The sequence below is a fragment of the Mollisia scopiformis genome (assembly GCF_001500285.1).
Source record: "Mollisia scopiformis unplaced genomic scaffold LY89scaffold_30, whole genome shotgun sequence".
Lineage (NCBI taxonomy): Eukaryota > Fungi > Ascomycota > Leotiomycetes > Helotiales > Mollisiaceae > Mollisia > Mollisia scopiformis.
The window spans coordinates 279,353-298,836 of record NW_017263610.1 but is presented as its reverse complement, the minus strand read 5'-3'; the positions used below and the strand labels follow the sequence as shown (position 1 = coordinate 298,836).

The window sequence follows — 19,484 nt, the reverse complement described above, 5'->3', positions numbered from 1 at the left end:
CTAATGATAATGCTCGACATCGCTCACGTGTTGTCGATGTCTCGGCAAGACATCTTTTATGTTCAGTTCCAGAGCTACTTAGTCTTAACAATTCTCTTCCACATCTCACCTAAGTTGCTAATCTGGAGTCGATCATGGCGGAACCAATCGCAATCGTTGGCTCTGCTTGCAGGTTTCCAGGTTCTGCGAGCTCACCATCTCAGCTCTGGGGTTTGTTGAAAGCACCAAGAGATGTGATACGCGACTTTCCTGTCGACAGATTCAACTTTTCCGGCTTCTATGACCAGGACGGTGACCGTCCGGGCTGTACCAATGTTCAAGGCCAGTCCTACTTGCTTCAGGAAGACTGCCGACTTTTCGACAATGCTTTTTTTCGTATCAATAACAAAGAGGCCCACAGTATGGACCCCCAGCAGCGGATTCTTCTGGAAACATTCTTCGAAACCCTTGAAGCTGCTGGGTGGCCATTGGAAAAGATGGAAGGGTCTTCGACTTCGGTTTACGTTGGGGTGATGACTTCGGACTATAACGACATTCAGATGCGCGACCTGGAGAGTCTTCCAACTTATTCGGCAACTGGTTTGGCACGCAGCATCCTTGCGAACAGATTATCTTACTTCTTCGATCTGAAGGGACCGTCGATGACTATCGACACAGCATGCTCCAGTTCCATGGTTGCCCTACATCAAGCAGTCCAAGGACTCAGAAATGGTGATGCAGCGCAAGCCATCGTGGCAGGCAGTACGCTATTACTTGATCATGCAACTTACATCGCCGAATCCAAGCTGCATATGCTCTCTCCCGACTCCCGCTCAAGAATGTGGGATAAAGGTGCAAATGGATATGCTCGGGGTGAAGGCTGCGCGGCGATTCTTCTCAAACCACTTAGCAGAGCCATTGAAGACAATGATGATATCGAGTGCATCATACGTGAATCAGCTGTCAACTCAGATGGCCGCACGCAAGGATTAACTATGCCCAACTCATCTGCTCAAGCAAATCTCATTCGACAGACGTACGAGAAAGCTGGTTTAGATTCTCTCAAGGATCGCTGCCAGTATTTTGAGTGTCACGGCACCGGAACCTTGGCCGGGGACGTGGCCGAAGCTCGTGCGATCCAAGAAGCTTTCTTCCCAAGTGGAGCTGATGTTGTACCCCCAGCCAATAAACTGTATTGCGGTTCTATCAAGACCGTGATCGGACATCTCGAAGGCTGTGCTGGCATTGCCGGTATTCTGAAGGGATCCTTGGCTATCCAGAACCAAGAAATACCTCCAAACATGCACTTCAAGCATTTAAATCCGGCGATCGAACCTCACTACGCAAATATTTGCGTCCCGACTTCCCTTGTATCTTGGCCGGATACCAATGGCAAGCCGTTACGCGCGAGTGTGAACAGTTTTGGCTTTGGTGGTACTAACGCTCATGTTATCCTCGAGAGCTATCAACGGTCTTCTGTCGCAATGCCTGTGGATCAAGAGAGAGGAAACTGCGAGTCCCAAACTAACCTCGTTGGGCCGTTCGTTTTCTCGGCAAAAAGTCATTCCTCCTTACTTGGTTCTCTCGCGCAAATGGCAGACCACATTCGTCGAAATCCCTCACTTGATTTAGACGCTCTGAGCTGGGTACTCCATTCGAGGCGGACTGGATTTGTCCTAAGGACCGCAATCGTTGCTTCGGATCGCCAAATGCTCCTTGATTCTCTGGAAAGGCAACTTATCTTGGATGAGGCACGTTCTGATTCCCAAGGCCCGGGATATGATTACCATCGTTCGAAAATTCTTGGTGTCTTCACTGGCCAGGTATTGAAGCCAAAGATCCAGAACACTACCAGAGGCTGACTCCTGTTATAGGGCGCACAATGGGCATGCATGGGCCGCGAGCTCATGGTCCAGTCACCTACCTTCCGGAAATCTCTCGGAGAATGCGAAGAAGCACTCAGAGCACTTCCTGATGGGCCTTCATGGTCTCTGAAACAGGAGTTAAGCTTAGAAGCCCCTCTCTCACGAATTTCCCAAGGTGAAATCTCGCAACCACTCTGTGTAGCGATTCAAATATCTCTTGTACACCTTCTACGAGCCGCTGGCGTTCATCTCGACGCGGTTGTAGGCCACTCTTCGGGCGAAGTCAGTGCTGCATATGCAGCCGGGCTTCTGAGCGTAAGAGATGCTATGGGCATCTCCTACTACCGAGGATTAGTAGCTCATCTAGCTCAAGGTGACTCAGGTCAAACAGGTGCAATGATTGCTGTCGGTATGGGGCTCGAGGACGCAACAGCCTTTTGCTCACAGGCCAGATTTGTTGGCCGTATCGGGGTTGCTGCCAGTAACTCGCCTTCTAGCGTTACTCTCTCTGGTGATTCGAATGCTATCCACGAAGCGGAAGTTATCTTTGACCAAGACAAGATATTTTCACGGCTGCCGAAGGTTGATAAGGCCTATCATTCCCATCACATGATTTGCTGTGCAGAAGCATACTCGGACCTCCTGAAATCATTGGATGTCTCCCTTCAAGCACCCCAAAAAGATTGTGTCTGGTACTCGAGTGTGGATGAACATCTAAACTCGCTTCAGGGATCACTAGAGTCTTTGAGCGGCCCATATTGGGTTGAGAATATGATCAGACCCGTTCGATTTTCCCAAGCTCTGGAGGCGGTTTTGTCGCAAGGCAATTCTTTCGCCATCGCATTGGAAGTCGGGCCCCATCCCACTTTAAAGGGCTCCGTGAACGAGACATTCAAACGAGTTGCTGACGCTTCGATACAATACGCTGGCTGCTTAGAACGTGGAAAGAACGATGTAGAGTCTATGTCAGCAATACTTGGACTGCTGTGGACCCATCTGGGTCCTTCATCTGTCGACCTTGACGGCTGTCGTACCGCCTTCAACAAACCGAAAAACCCGCAAATGCCAAAAGCTCTCCCCTCATACTGTTGGGACCATGAACAGATTTTCTGGCACGAATCACGCCTATCGCGCGAGTATCGTTCCAGCGCTCAACGCACGCATGAGCTCCTGGGTCGTCTGCGACAAGACACACAGTACGAAATGACTTGGCGAAATGTGTTCCGTCAGAAGGACATCCCTTGGCTCCGAGGGCATAGGTTCCAGGGCCAAGTTGTCTTTCCCGGGGCTGGCTATGTCAGTATGGTGATGCAAGCGAGTGAGGCATTCGTGCGTGCCCGTCCTGTCAAAATGTTGGAGATCCAAGATATGAATATAGCCAAGGCGTTGGTGATCCACGAAGACGACGAAGGCGTTGAGATCATCTTCACGATTAGAAGCCGTCACAACCCGAGTAAAATGGCCGATGATTTTATCCTACAAGCTGATTTTACTTGTTACAGCTGCTCTGATGAGCGTACGTTGGATATGTGCTGCGATGGCGTTCTGGTTATACATCTCGGCTCGTCTACAAGTGGGTATTTTCCACCCAGCCCTATTTGTGAGGATGAACTTCCACCACTTGATGTCGATCGATTTTTCTCTACGACTGCTGCGCTGGGAATCGTCTATGATGGCGTATTCCGCGCCTTAAAATCCATCAACAGGATCTGGGGCGTCTCGAAAGCGTCCGCTACCTGGGCGGATGGCATACTTGGAGATAATTATGCGCTACATCCAGCTATTTTAGACGTCAGCTTTCAGGTCGGATTTGCTACCTTTGCCTCGACAGCCGAGAAAGCCATGGGAAGTACGTATCTTCCAGCCGGAATTAGACGTGCTTTCGTCGATCCCGCGCAGAGATATCGAGCACCTTCAGGAGAAACGAGCATAGGGATCGATGCCCACCTCGTCAAGTCGACTAGCAGTATTTTAGAACTTGACATCAATCTTTATGATGAAACAAGTAACGCATCTGGTGTCCGAATTGATGGTCTAATCCTCAAAGCCATTGCCGAGCCGCAGCCTTCAGATGACAGACAACTGTTTGCAAAGACATTTTGGGACGTGGACGTAGCGTGTGGCCTTCCAGATCCATCATCATCTGAGGCTACAAAAGAAGACTTTCAGTACATCGATGCCGTAGAGCGTACCGCGCTCTTCTTCATGCAAGACTTGTGCCGAAAGATACACGCCGAAGAAATTGCGGGTTTCAAATGGCACCACCAGGCTTTATTTCGAGGCATCAATACGCTTCTGGATCCAATTCGTGAAGGCCGCCATGCCATCGTGCAGAAGGAATGGTTGAACGACACCGAAGAGACGATTCGTGAATTTGCCAACCATTTTCAAGACAGTGTTGATCTGGCGCTCTTGACTGTTGTGGGCGAGAATCTTCCTTCAGTAGTTCGGGGCGAGTCAGAAATGCTGGAGCACATGCTGAAAGATGACCTACTTGGCCGTTTATACACTGAAGGTCGAGGATTTGCAGCTTGTAACGAGAATATCGCGGAGTTTATGCGCAAAATCAGCCACAAGCACCCCAGGATCAAGATTCTGGAAATTGGTGCTGGTACGGGTGGGACAACACGCAGTGTCTTAGACGCTATTGGCAGTTCATATCTGTCTTACACATATACCGACATTTCGGCTGGCTTCTTTGAGAAAGCAGCTCGTAGGTTTGCCGATCATTCTCCAAGGATGGACTTCAAGACTTTCAATGTTGAAGAAGATCCTGTAGACCAAGGATTCGGGAAAGGACCGTACGATGTCATCATCGCGGCAAATGTGTTACACGCAACTCGGAGGCTTGCCCAAACGGTCCAGCATGTCAGATCTCTGTTGCGTCCAGGAGGTTTCTTGCTTGCCGCAGAAGTCACAGGCACCATGCTACGCGAGACTGGCTTGATGGGGGGCCTTGAAGGCTGGTGGTTGGGAGTCGAGGACGGACGGTTCCCATGCCCTGGTGTCTCCGCGAAAGAATGGGATGATATCCTTCTCGCGAATGGATTCTCCGGCGTCGAATCTATAATCTATGATTTCCCTGATATCTCACGGCACAATTGCTCTGTCTTCATCACGCGTGCCTTCGATGAGCGGCTTGAGCTGTTGAATGACCCGCTGGCATTGGTAGGCCCCATTCCAGAGTCTCGAGTATTGATCCTTGGAGGTCAGACGATGTCTGTGTCTAAAGTTGTTCGCCAAGCCGGAAAGCTTGCGAAACGCTGGACACCGCAAATTACGATATGTCCGAACATTGATGCTTTAGATCCTTCTTCAATGATATCAGGAATGAGTGTACTCTGTCTGACAGAACTTGACGAACCAATTTTCTCTTGAAAGCTCAATGACAGAAGACTCGAGAACCTGCAAGAGCTGTTAGGCAACGCTGCGAATGTACTATGGGTGGCAAATGGTCGCCTTGTGGACAACCCATATTCGAATATCATGATTGGCATCGGTCGTTCTCTGGCTCTGGAACTACCGCATGTTGAAATGCAGTTTCTTGATTTTGATCAACACTCCTCGTGGGATATGGAGATGGCCACACGGTATCTGCTCCGGATGGTACTTCTCTCGTCTCCACAACATGTCAACCACGGCATGCTCTGGGCTCAAGAGCCAGAGATTGTAGTGAAAGGGGGTAGCATACTCATACCACGCCTGGTCCCGGATCATGATCTGAACGAAAGGCTGAATGCAAAGCGTCGTCGGATCACGAAATTCTTGGAGCCGACTGGCAGGATTGAAGTTTCCTACCAGTCTTCACCATCTCACCTCATCCAGAGTGATTCCTGTGCTCCCCCAAAGATTTCGTCCTGGTTGACGTTGAGCTATCCGTGGCTTTGCATTCACATTCGGAGAAGGCTTTGTTCCTGTGCTTCGGGCACATACATGGGAGACCAGCATTTGCGCTATCCAACACCAATTCTTCCACCGCAATCGTATCAACTCATAATTCTCTTGAGCTGTCCCTGCAATGTGATTACAATGCTGGCAGCTTAGTTGTGGTGGGCTCTGCATTGATTGCCTCTTATATACTGTCCAACAGTCCTGCAACTGGCACAATATTAGTGCATGAACCACTACGCTGTATCGCAGAAGCGCTTGCCACAGCCGCGATATCGACGAGACGCAAGTTGCTATTCATTAAAGCCATGGCAACAACAGGCCATTCAAATTGGAATGTACTTCACCCACTCGCGCCGACCAGGGTCATCCGTGCGTTGATACCAGACGATTCGTCTACCATGTGGCGTTTCTCGGACGTTCATGTTGACAACATCTTGTCAAACCTTCCAAATACTTGTGTGGTGAAAACTTTTGACCCTCATTCTCTGCGTCTGGCTCATCAAGATGGTGTAATTGCTGACGCGATAGCACTGCCAACTCAAGTTGAGGTAGTGCCATCGATAATCAAAATCTGTGACACGAATGTGTTTCTAGATAAATTGAATACGGAGAGACTTTCAACGGTAGTAGAGTGGCAGCGGACTAACCTCTTGAAAGTCATCATACCGCCCATCGACCTGAGCAAAATCTTTGCTGCCGATAAAACTTATTTCATGGTCGGCATGGCTAGTGAGTTGGGCCAATCTCTATGTCGTTTTATGATCAGTTGTGGCGCTTGTCACATTGTTCTGGCGAGTCGAAACGCCAACAGCGACGCAAAGTGGCCAGCGAGTATACGTTCGTCTTCCGTGGATGTTCGTATCGTGAAAATGGATGTCACAGATCGAGCACAGGTACATGAAACGGCTTCAATGATTCGAAATACCATGCCGGAGATTGCTGGCGTAGCTAATGGTGCAATGGTGCTTGAAGACTCTCTGTTCCTCAACACTACGGTTGCTTCGATTGAGAAGCAACTCAAACCCAAAATTGACGGCATAGTCTACCTGGACGAGGAATTTGCCCAAGACAATCTGGACTTCTTCATCGCTTTCTCTTCGCTAGGAAGTGAGTATGGCAATGCTGGACAGTCCATATATCATGCTGCCAATATGTTTATGTCCAGCTTAGTCGCGAAGCGGAGACGAAGAGGCCAGTCAGCGTCAGTCATCAATATTGGCATGATCACAGATGTAGGATATGTTGCCAAGAGTCAGAGGGCAAACACCGAAATCGAGCAACATCTTCGTTCGCAATTCTATACGTCTCTAGCCGAAACCGAATTTCACCATCTATTCATTCAAGCAATTTTGTCTGGCCACCCGAACTCAACAAACGCGGAACTCACGATGGGAATGGAAACTTTTGTCGACCATCCAAATGCGTCTGCAAGACCGCAATGGTTCAACAATCCACGCTTCTCTCACATGGTTGTCTCACCGGTTTCCAGCGACGGATCAGCTCGCCGTAGCACATCAGCAGAGCAGCATCGCAAAAGATTGGAATTGGCAAGTTCCACCGCCGAAGTCTCTGCCGCCTTCGAGGAGCTGTTCTGTAAGAAAATCGAATCAATGATAAAAATTCCTCTCGCTTCGATTAGCATCAAAGCGCCGCTATCCGACCTGGGCCTCGACTCCCTCCTTGCAGTCGAAATACGGATATGGTTGCTCAAGGACTTGGGACTTGATGTGCCCCTGCTTGAAATTCTAGGCCGCGAGTCAATATGGTCAATTTCATCTCGAGCCGCGAGTAGATACATTGAGCAACGAACAAGATCCGCCGAGATGATGGCTACATCAACCAATTCTGAGTCGACAGTCGATGTCACTGAAGGGGACTCAAGCACAGCTACGGAGCGCTCTGAAATTCTAGAATCGCAAGTAGGATGTTCCCAAGAGTATGACACCTCCGATTCTACTTCATTGTCGAGCCCGAGAATAGCACCTTCAGGACTCTCTTCTACTTTGGAGCTAGATTATACGCACACCGAGTTCGTGTCATATCCACAGGCGAGCCTTCACTTCTTGCAAAATTTCTTGGAGGACCGTACGGCGTTCAATGTTACTGCACAGTATAGCATTAAGGGCCAACTAAATGTTGCCAGATTCTCACGAGCGATAGAAAAGACTTTAGCCTTCCACGAGGCATATCAAACTTGCTTCTTTACCCACCCTGGAAACTCAGATCTCCATCAAGGCATTACACTAAGCGGGAATCTGAAAGACCGCTTTGTTCATGTTGACACAGCAACTTCTGAAGACGTCCAGCTGCAATTCCAGACCCTAGTTGATACTGAGTGGGACTTGCCAAAAGGGCCAATATTCAAAGCTGTACTATTTACGCATGCAACGGAGTTCCACACAATAATCTTTGGCTGCCATCATATTATCATGGATGGTATGAGCTGGCACATTTTTCTCCAAGATTTGGAGCGTGGATATCAACTGATTCCGTTTGCAACCGTACCGAACTCGTATCGAGAGTTCTCTCGGCTGCAGATCGATGCTCTAAAGAGCGGAGCCCTGGAAGACTCCATTGGATACTGGATGCATGAGCTGGACCCAATTCCAAGCGTGCTGCCATTATTTCCATTTTCGCTGAGGAGAAGCCGACAATCACAGCCTGTGTACCGCAATCACACTGTCCGAAGGGAAATCAATGAAGAAGCCGTGTCTAAGATCAAAGATGGGAGCCAGATGTGCCGGGCAACGACAATGCAATTCTATCTAGCCGTTATGCAGGCTCTTTTTGCTCGTCTCCTTGATATAGAAGAACTCTGCATCGGCGTTACCGATGCTGGTCGTGGTCCTGGCGGAAACTTCTCAAGCACTATCGGCCATTTCACTAATCTTCTACCTATGCGCTTTCGGATGAGCAAAGAGCGACCGTTCGAAGACCTCGTCCAGGATACGTCCCGGAAAGTCCTAAGCAGTCTTGATCATGCTCAAATTCCTATTGATGTCATCCTCGAACGTCTTGGGATGCCACGATCTTCAGCACATACACCGCTTTTCCAAATCGCCTTCAATTATCGCATTGGCGACTTGTTACAGCGAAAGCTGGGAAATTGCTCTCTAAATTTGGTGCGGTACGTGGACGCGAAGACGCCCTATGACTTGACGTTCAACATTACACAAACAACACCTGGAGCCCATCTTATTGAGATTTCATCTAGCACCTATCTATATTCCGCTTCTACCACCGAATTCATTATGAATACCTACGTAAACTTGCTTGAGAGCTTATCACTTGATCCATTACAAACATTGCAGAGCTGCACAACATGCAGCAAGCTTCAGCTCGAGCGAGCACCCAGTCTGGGACGAGGTCCAAGAATCCAGCACATGTGGCCCGAGACACTGACAGAAAGATTCCAACAAGTATGCACCGACTACCCAGAATCCCTTGCCATCAAACACAACCAGCTTGTTATGACATATGCCCAACTTTCACGTCGAGTGAGTGCCATTGCCTCGGCGCTGAGAAGTGCCAAAGTCAATGTCGGCGCCCATATCGCAGTTATTTGTGAGCCCAGCATAGACACATATGCGGCCATGCTCGGAATCTTGCACGTTGGAGCTATTTATGTCCCTCTTGATCCTGTTCTGCCAGTCGCACGACAACGAGCCATAATGAGAGTGTGTAAGCCGGATCTGCTGCTTTTTCACTGTGCTACCACTATTGCCGTAGCACAGTGCGATGTGGGAGACTTTGTTCCAAGGCTGAACTTGTCCGAGTTACCAATTTCTGTCGACGAGACTCCGGCCACGGTAGCATTGGACCATTCGGATGCCTTTTTACTCTTCACTAGCGGCTCAACAGGTACTCCAAAAGGAGTTAGACTCACACAGAGCGGCGTGATGAATTATGCTGCATCGAAAAGTGCATTTCTCGGTCTTGGGCAAGTGACAGTGCTGCAGCAGAGTTCGATCGGATTTGACATGTCAATCGCTCAGGCTTTCAACGCTTTTGCAAATGCAGGAACCCTAGTGGTGGCTTCATCCGAGTGCCGCGGAGACCCAATGATGATTGCGCGCCTGATGATGGAGAACTCTGTCCACTTCACAATATGTACTCCTTCGGAGTATCTCATGCTCGCTACTTATGCTCCGGACTTGCTTCGGGCATGCAGTTCGTGGCGGTATGCCTGCTCCGGTGGAGAGCCTGTTGCAGACGGCTTGGTCTCTGCTTTTCAACGATTGGAAATACCTGGCCTCACCTTGACGAACTGTTATGGGCCGACTGAAGTTTCTTGTGCCGTAACACTACGCTCCTTGCCTGTTCAAGACGAGTCCAGCATGCCTTATTCGGTTGGTAAAGCCATTCCCAATACATCGGTCTACATCCTCGGCGATAGCTGTGAGGCATTACCAATAGGATTTCCAGGAGAGATATATATTGGCGGCCGCGGCGTTGCGAGAGGCTACCTTGATATCGAGCTCAAGTCCACCAAATTTCTACCTGATCCATTTGCCACCCCAGAAGACGTCTCACAGGGATGGGGCTTCATGTACAAGACAGGTGACAGGGGGTGTTTACTCGAGGATGGATCTCTTGTCCTATCAGGCCGAATCGAGGGAGACACTCTCATCAAACTCCGTGGCTTTCGGATTGAGCTCAATGAAGTTGCCAATGCCATTCTACAAGCATCAAAAGGCGTTCTATCCGATGCAATCGTCACAGTTCGTGGCCAGCCAGAGTTTCTCGTCGCTCACATTGTATTGGCATCAGGAAAGAACCAAACTCAGGCTGAGCTGGACAGGCTTTGCGCTTGTCTTCTCTTGCCCCAATATATGATCCCAGCGATGATTATAGCGATTGATCATTTACCCACTACAATTAACGGAAAGATAGACAGAAGAGCTATGTCCGAGTTTGCCTTGCCGACTCGAAACAGGGAGTATGGTGATGACAGCAATCTTACAATAGCCGAAGGAGAGTTGCGATTGATCTGGAAAGATATTCTTGGCGACGCCGCAGGTGCTGCTCATATCAGAGCCGACACAGACTTCTTCGTCATAGGAGGGAGTTCGTTACTCCTTGTGCGCTTACAGAGTGCTCTCAAAGAGAGAATGGGAATTGGCATACCCCTTCACGAGCTGTACCGCTGCAGCACATTGAGAGCTATGGCAGCAGTAACAAACGAGGAGCGAGGCCGGCTCGTTACACAGACAATCGACTGGGAATTGGAGACATCCATTGATCCTGTCCCAGAGCATGTTTTAGCAGCTAATGGATCTACAAACCCAGTTCTGACTCTTCGAAATCAGCGGAGAATTGTGCTTACAGGCGCGACGGGCTTCTTAGGCTCAGAGATCCTCACGGTTTTGATGGATGATAACGAAGTTGCAACTATATACTGTATTGCTGTACCTGCAGATGCACGACATAGAATACCGGTGGACCCCAAGGTCGTCGTTCACACTGGAAGTCTCTCAAGTCCCAATTTGGGCCTCTCCAGAAGCGAGATGGCGATTTTAGAGGGCAATATCGACCAAATCATCCATGCGGACTCGCAAGGACACTGTTTGAACAACTACGCCTCACTCAGAGACGCAAATTATCTCTCTACCAGATTCCTCACGACAATGGCGCTTCCCTACCGAGTACCTATTCATTTCATCTCATCCCCGCGCGTCATCCTCCAGTCTGGCACATACACCTCGCCATCCATCTCGATGGCTGCCTGCCCACCACCCACAGATGGCTCCCAAGGTTTCACATCCTCTAAATGGGCCAGCGAGTGCTTCTTAGAGAAAATGGCGAACAAAACAAGTCTTCCCGTTGTCATCCACCGTCCCTGTTCGGTCATTGGCGCAAGAGCGCCGCACGACGACGCCATGAATGCAGTAATCCGCTACTCGATTCTCAGTCGAACGGTCCCCGATCTTCCCAACATCGAAGGTTTCTTTGACTTCAAAGACGTGGCCACCGTCGCCGCTGACATTGTCCGCTGTCCCGTCCCTGCTGCAGGCATTTCGTTCAAGCATCATAGCAGCGGAGTTCAGGTCCCCTTCAGCCAGCTTGCGCGGCGAATGGAGAACCTATATGGTGGGAAGTTTGCACTCGTGAGTATGGCGGAGTGGATTCTAACTGCGATTGAGCTCGGCATCGAGGACTTGATTGTGAGGTATCTGGAGGCTAACATTGCGGGTGGAGGGAAGCTGGTATTTCCTTATATGGGAGAATCATTATGAGGCTGTTATATATATTTCATTTCCTCGCTGCAGTCTGTCTCTTGTTCCATTTTAAATTATTTATTTTTTAGTGTATTCGCCTCAATATCTTTGTCATTTGAGTCTTGGTATTCAGGCACATCTGAGCAGGCTTCGGCGCCGATATTAAATTATTCGATAATATCGTGCCGATATCGAATCCGTTGAATGAATAAAAAATATCGTATCGTCCAAATTAGGAAGTACGATGTTGAATGAATAATCGAATATATCGCATATATCGGGAATGGGAAATTAAAAGCTCGATATATTAAAATTAGTACTAAAAGCCTTGTTTTTGAGGATATATTTCTTAGATTCCTAAATTTTAAGGCATTACTCGGTCAAATAAGTGGCGTTCCATTCAGCTCAAGTAATATGAGCCACATTGCGGCTCAAGTCTTAAAGCCTGAGGCTAGTGCGGCTCAACTCTTAAAGCCTGAGGCTAGCATGTCAGCCGGCCAGATCCGACCATTTGCCCGATTGAATCCGACTATCCATAGCAAGGGTTCTATTGGCTACGGCGCTGGAACAACTATTTAACGGTCACGTGTACGATATATCGAATAATCATTCGAATGATGCAAAATCACTTGAATAATATTCGAGTCGATATTTTTTCGCCCGATATATTATTCATATTCAACGATATTATATCGGAAATATCGGAGCCGAAGCCTGCATCTGAGAGACTGTGTGATAGAGGTCTTAATACAGTATATTGCTTTATTCCGCCAGTTTGATGTTACTTCAATCATTGTTCCGCGAAACCTACTTTCCCTATAAACCCAGCTCCGAGAAATTTATCCATGATTGTGGACTCAAGTCCGTCGCATTCTGACCTACCGAGCTGTCCCATTGCGACCAGTCGAACTGCTCATCAATAGAAGTAGTCAACGTGAGTTGCATGTCATGCAGCTCCGACACAGTCCGTATATGCGAGCTGAGAAGCGTACGACACGTTTCCAAGCTCCTTTTCAGCGCCGCTGAGATCTCTGGCTCGACCGGTTGCCCGGCTTGTGTTGCGTCTGCCCACGCTAGTAAACCAGAGACTAGTACGTAACATTTGATACTTTTGTCACCAGCTTCTATGCGGAGCCTCGCTAGCTCTATGTACTTGCATGCCGCCTTGCGCGCCTCTTCTTGGATGAATCTACCTCCTGGATCGGCGGAAAATGGAGTGTCAACTTCCATGGGATTCATTAGCTCACGACACATGTAGAGGGCACACTGCCTGTACACGTTACGGAAAGGGCCTGCCCTCTGGAGGCGAAGTTGGTGGAAGTCGTCGTCACCGGAATGTAGTGACGGCGAAAGGAGAGACATAGCCGTCTCACGGCATAGCTTGCGTGAGTAATAATACATAGGGTTGGACATGGCCTTGACTGCGAAAGGGTGGTGAAGTCCGAGAAGGAGTCGATAGACGAGAAGGTCGAAGAGCTTTGTTTGGAAAGTCGTAGGTGGGCTACTGCTCATACGGTATGCCTCGATCAGAGAGGTGCAAGTTTTGAGCTCGGCCAAAAGATTAGCGCTTAAAGACAGGGCCTGTTCAAAAGAGTCTCCAGATCGAAAGCTATTGATAAAGCGGGCTATCCTCAAACGTGTAGGCATCGTCCTCATTAGCAGAATCTGGATCGATGATTGCGTCAGCTGGTCCATGGGTTTTGGGGAAACTGAATGCTTTGTCTGCAGACTTGCATCGTCGATGTTTAACGAGGAAGCGCAGTCATAATCATCACCATCAATAGAAAGCAGAGTGCCGCAGTCCATGCTGGATTGAAGTTCCAACTCCAAGACCGTGGCCCACAATCTGCGTCTAGATTCCACATCGGAAGCAGACATAGGGCGGAAAGAATGTTTCTCGGCATCGATATGGAGGCCTAACTGCATGGCTGTCTTGAGAAGATTACCCTCTAAGATGTTGAACTTAACAGACCTCGCCTGACAGGCTAGGAAGAATAAGCATTGTATGCGGAGACGATCTAGACTTCCCACTAGCCTTGATCCTGGAGAGCTTAGCCATGTCGAGACGATATGCATGCATTGAAGAATCAGCTCTCTTGAGACCCCACTTTCTTTCGAGCTGAAAGTCGAGCCAATGCACATAACTAAGAGTAGAGTATTGACAAACTCTTTACTCGCGGATTCAGGATCGCACCAGAATGTATTATATTCTTGGCAAAATGAGGGAACGTGCAATATTCCTAGAACGGTTCGGAATGTGCGAAGGTATGCTTGGACGAGCTTATCAAATACCTCGCGTGCTGGCATGATATCTGTGAGAGACCTCAAGGCTTGAGCGGCTGCTAAATCTTGGGCCTTCATTGTATTGCCTATCTCTTTGCAACGCGCAAGGGTCGCGCAACCATGCTTCATTGCATTGGCCTCATGGGCCTGAATGACGGCTAAGACCTCAGAGGACTGGGTTGAATTAGCAAGGCTTGCGAGGTGACATAAAACGGATATTTTTCCTACCTGAGGTACATAATTCATGTAATGGCTTCGACCATAGAATCTCGTCTTAAAGAAGGCACCTTGTATGGAGGAAGTTGTGGTTGGGTATAGATCTATAACTGAGCTCGGAGGAGTCTTTGGGTCTGTGAGATACCCAGTTGAACAATCTGAGAGTCCCAAGTCCATGTGATGTGATAGATCTTGTTCGTAAAAACTCTCGTGGCTGCCAGTCTGACAATCAGAGGCCCTGGAACTGGGAGGGGACTCAAAGACCATGCTGGTAGTCGTGGCCATGGAACCCGGCGTCCTGTTGAGCTGTTGGTCCAGCGATTGATCGAAAACGAGAAATTGGGTCTCTTCTCCATCAAACGGTGCCATGGTCAAGGCGGCTCTGGTTTCTCTAACATACAAACAAGCCTTGAGGTTGGCTTTGGTGCACTGTCGACACGGAACATTACGATCACACCTTTTCATGTGTTAGGATAAGTCCACTGACGAGTTCATCTGTATGCAAAATACGTACTTGATCTTTCTGCGGCGGCATTGATCACAAGAGAGAGCTAGCCGCCGTTTTTGCCGAACAGGGGCGACAAACCCAGTATGTATGGCATGCCTGCCGCCATCCATGTTTACCTTGGGTCGGGCTTCTTGTTGCTGCGTCTTGACAGACAGAATAGTCAGCTCAAGGCTTGGCAGAAGTACCAGAGTCACTCAAGTGCTGAGAGAAATTGTGTCTGAGGGAGTGCCTGAAACTCATAAGTTCCATGCAGTGCAGTACAGTGCAGTCAGCAAAGTACAGCAGTCAGTGAGTACAGTGTAGTACAGTCAGTGTAGTGCAATCAGTCCAACACAGCAATCAGCCAGTACAGTACAGCAGTCAGTGAGTACAGTACAGCAGTCAATGAGTACAGTGTAGTGCAGTCAGTGAATACAATGTAGTGCAGTCAGTGAATACAATATAATGCAGTCAGTATAATATATTCAGTATAATAATTACCGAAGTTTAAATATTAAAAAGCTTTTTTAATATATATACGATAAAAATCAAATACGTTAAATACGTTAAAAAAAACTTTGCGCAACATCTGGAAGACCTCCTGTGAGAACGAAGTAGACTGATCTGTGTCTTGGTTATTGGGGTTCTTTTCATTCATTAAATAATGCGCTGGCGCTCACTAAAACACCAAAAAAAACCATAGGATTTAATCTCACAGCATATAATATATCCTCAAATTTTGGGCATTTTGACCACTCGATATGACTTCATGAAACTACTGTCGCATTCACCAAAGATCAATAATTCACCAATAAAGCGATGTGTTCGCGAATAAATTATTTTACGAGTAAATCGGAACAGAACCGAGCATTACACATCTCCTGCGAGGACCATGCATTGCATGCGTCCTGACCAATCTTGTCGCGCTAGCCGTTCCCGACACCAACATCGTCCAGCCTCACCATGTTTGAGTGGAGACAGGAAGATCGAACAGGTTTTTCGAAAGTCGTACAAGTCGTGTTCTGATAAACAATTCGAAGATGAAGACCGCAGATGAATAGGCAGCCTCTCTCGCCCTTTTGATCCCACACTGACCGTACAAGTCATGCAGTGCCCTTTATTAGAGCCTCCTCCCAAACACCGATGGTAAAATCCCAGATCTTTTCTCCCCAGCCGCGTTCGTGATATTCCTTGAGAATGTTGTTCTCGGGAACGGTGTCGCTGAGTCTGGTAGTGCGCCAGGATCCAGGACTGAGAGTGTCGCTTATGAGAAGGAAGGCAAATCTCTCGCCAGACTCTTTCGCTGCCATGCCAAAATTGCCTAGTGGTTGGATTCTGTTAGTATGTCCCTTCTCTATAGTTCAGGAGTCTACAGTACGCCCAAGTCTGAAATGCAACTCCATCGACAGCAAGGGATCAGAAGTCGTTCTTCGGGAAGCTGGGACTCACGTATCATCCACCCTGATACTATCTGCATCACAGATATGAATGCCCACCAAAAGTACCCATCCTTTTTGGAAGGATACGTGGTGCGGCCTACTTCAGAACTCACAAACCCTGGCGTACTATGTATAAAGACGATGTGCTTCTGGCTATCATGCGCGGCCAAGTGGTCGAAGGCCAGGCTTGTTAAGAGAGTACTGTGGCCTACGACCGCCGTGATACCCCAAGCCTTCTCGAGACCTATATCATCTTCGTTGATCTTCTTCTCTCTGGTGCCGTTGAGAATGGAAAGAACGCGGGGTTGTGATGCTCGATTGAGGAGGGGCAAAAGATTGGATAAAAGTCGCAGCCTCGAGTAGTAGGAAAGGGCGAATCATGTTTCGAGACCCTCATCTGTGTCTATATACCATGTTAACGTCGCACATTCATTCGTGTTGAAGAGCAGAGATCATATACGTACATACAGCACCCTGAAAAGGCATGCCGCCCGGGCTCATGCACAAGTAATCCACCTTCTGCTCCGCCGAACTGATCTGAGCACAAGCAGCATCGATGCTGGCGATCAGAGAGACTTGGGTCTCAACATAGACGATTTTGTTGCTAGGAGCAAGCTCTCTCATTTGATCGAGCAGGTCCGTATACCGCTCAGGCGATCTGCCTAGAATGTAAAATGTTGAAGACTGCAACATTGTTGTCATTTTCTGGCAGGTCGCAAGGCCGATACCACTCGTTGCGCCAGCAAAGACGCACACGAGCCCTTCATGATGCTGATTGGCGAAGGGTGCGTTGCTCGCCCTGATGGTGTCAATTTTTACCATATTTGCAGGCGCAGGAGTCGAAGATTCGGCAGTACTGGATGATCGTTCTTGGACGAACAATGGTATCGTAGGGAGGACAACGACGACAACATACCCTTGGGCGCTCCGTACGATATCTCTTCTAAAGAACCTAAAGTAGCATTAATCAATGTCGGTTTACAAGTCCGAATATGGTACAGGTCCGAATGTAGTACAGGTCCGAATGTGGTACAAGTCCGAATGTAGTACAGGGGAGTTGCAAAAAAACAATTTTTTGTGAAGGTTCGAACCTCCCTGCCACATTCACTGCTAGAGAGACCGCTGTGGTACAGGTCCGAATATGGTACAGGTCCGAATGTAGTACAGGTCCGAATGTGGTACGCAAATAAATAGTTCTGAATGCCTCTTATATTGTACGCATTTCGAAAGAATTCGAAATGCCGATTGTTTATATATACTATGTGGGTCGCGTGGCACGCCACGTGATTAGTGCACGTGATTGTATGATTAATATAATTTAAGGTCACCAGGCTGCGAGTACTGCCAATAAGACCCTATAGGAAATGAAGCCTTTCAGCTGCGAGAACAGCACATCGTGCATTGTGCAACACCGTGACCACGTGTTAGCCGAAACTGCACCACGAGGCAGAATTATGTTCCAATCCGTCAAAATGTTGGGTATCTAATCATCTCATCAAACCACAAGCAGCTCCAAGGCATTTGCCGCCTGCCAGGAAAACTTGTTATCATCCACCACACACAGAACATAGAGAGAGGAGAGGCTCGGTAATCGTTATTCTGGCACCTAGAGACTGCCGGTGGTGTTGAGTGCTTTGTTTCTGTTTTCTCGGTCCATTGCTCCCCTCGCTAATCAGCTTGCTGTCTCTGATCAAGACGTGGTATCACTGTCTATACATCTCGGTCATTTGAGAGCGTCTGGTTGGGAAGTCGCTATGAGTAGAATTTATTTTCATTCTGAGGAGGAATGGGCACTCATGAGGCCCGTCTTCAAAAAGCTATGGTGGATAGAAGAAAAGACACTCCCGGAGGTTCGAGGTATCCTTGACAGGGATTACAGTTTCACCGCGAAGTAAGACTTTCTCCAAGTGAAGAAAGTCCCGAGGTCTTAACCTGAGCTATGCAGGGAACGACAATACAAAAAAGGTATCAAAAATGGAATATGGAGAAATCAAAGCTAGTGAGTGCCTGAATCTATCGACACGGGAGATCTCTGTTCATAAATAGCAGGCGAATGACATCTCAAGCGGCAGCAATATACTAGACAGCGAAAGCCCATTGGGGCACAACTCTCTTACCGGCATCATTATCACGCCCACTCATCCATCACTCGAATGGCCTTTGCAGTCATCTGGTCACCTTAGGTCCATGGAGCTCGCTAAATCGGCAATACAGAACTATTTTTCTGCAGAACTTAGCCTTTACAACCCAAAGGTCGCCCACAAATCAGAAAGTTGGGACCTCGGCAGGGCCTATACTCTAGCACTGACCCTCTCCGCCCACACGGCCACGCCATAGAAGTTGCTGGTAGCACTGTTGTTTGGAAACTTCGATTCTTCTATCTGGACTTGCAAGGCGAGCGACTACGTTTTTGAAGCGATGTGACGGCTGTTACCTTGCTTCGCATGGCCCTCGATCTAGCTACTCTACTAAAAGTTGCGAGTCGAGCGTGTGGTGGATTGTCATCCACGCTGAGAGGCATCTGGAATGTGCCGAATCATCAAGTTCGCAGACCCACGTACCACATTTCCCACTTCCAGCCTAAGAAGTTACGTTTCGCTAATCAAGGCCGTGAACTTCATTTCTTTACAGTTAGCAAAGAAGGACTACGAGTGATATATTCGATATGCAAAGCAAAGTGCGTTCCTCATTGAAGGGGTTTTTGGTGGTGTTTGGCTAGGACCTAGGGTTTAACAGAATGGGTTCTTTCGTATGCAATAGGCATGTGAGCAATAGGATACAGCAGCAATATACGGCCGAATTTCCTCGTACTTTGCCGTCACCCTTGGCTGGTCATGTGCTGTTTGAAGCATACTTTTATCACGTGCCAGTTCATCAGTGCACTGCTAGTGCATTCAATCTAAGGGCTAAACTCATTGCAGTGAGTTTAAGTCTTAAAGAAACTCGCTACTCTCCCTGAAAACTGAACTATACTGAACTTTACTGAACATGTGGGGCAGTTCAGTCGAAGCTGACAAACTACTCGGATCAGTGAGAAACAGAAGTCCACCGCGATCCTGGCACTCACCATGTCTTACACCAAAGCAAGTACCTCTCTCGCCCTCTC

At 48.3% G+C, this 19,484-nt stretch overlaps 3 protein-coding genes across 3 annotated transcripts; 1 reads left to right on the top strand and 2 right to left on the bottom strand.

Annotated features, from left to right (window-relative positions):
- Positions 1 to 134: 134 nt before the first annotated feature.
- Positions 135 to 12,154, top strand: LY89DRAFT_711308 (lovastatin nonaketide synthase; the record flags this gene model as incomplete). The annotated part of the gene is made up of 9 exons (XM_018217893.1): positions 135 to 1,802; positions 1,854 to 3,444; positions 3,634 to 5,180; positions 5,226 to 5,474; positions 5,505 to 5,592; positions 5,694 to 8,416; positions 8,453 to 9,236; positions 9,270 to 9,274; positions 9,305 to 12,154. 9 exons carry the CDS (start codon positions 135 to 137, stop codon positions 11,969 to 11,971), a joined length of 11,322 nt encoding a protein of 3,773 aa, XP_018063373.1. The 3' UTR covers positions 11,972 to 12,154.
- Positions 12,155 to 12,600: 446 nt separating this feature from the next.
- On the bottom strand, positions 12,601 to 14,574 carry LY89DRAFT_690570 (putative C6 transcription factor). The gene has a single exon (XM_018216123.1). It carries the CDS (start codon positions 14,480 to 14,482, stop codon positions 12,770 to 12,772), a length of 1,713 nt encoding a protein of 570 aa, XP_018063372.1. The 5' UTR covers positions 14,483 to 14,574; the 3' UTR covers positions 12,601 to 12,769.
- A 1,468-nt stretch (positions 14,575 to 16,042) lies between these two features.
- LY89DRAFT_701536 (uncharacterized protein) lies at positions 16,043 to 17,200 on the bottom strand (the record flags this gene model as incomplete). The annotated part of the gene is made up of 4 exons (XM_018217207.1): positions 16,043 to 16,260; positions 16,389 to 16,475; positions 16,506 to 16,732; positions 16,839 to 17,200. The coding sequence occupies 4 exons, from the start codon at positions 17,198 to 17,200 to the stop codon at positions 16,043 to 16,045; spliced, it is 894 nt and encodes a 297-aa protein (XP_018063371.1).
- Positions 17,201 to 19,484: the final 2,284 nt, after the last annotated feature.

What these genes read in the sequence shown, in the direction of transcription:
- LY89DRAFT_690570 (XM_018216123.1), bottom strand. Translation starts at nt 14,482, where the DNA reads ATGAATTATGTACCTCAGGTAGGAAAAATATCCGTTTTATGTCACCTC.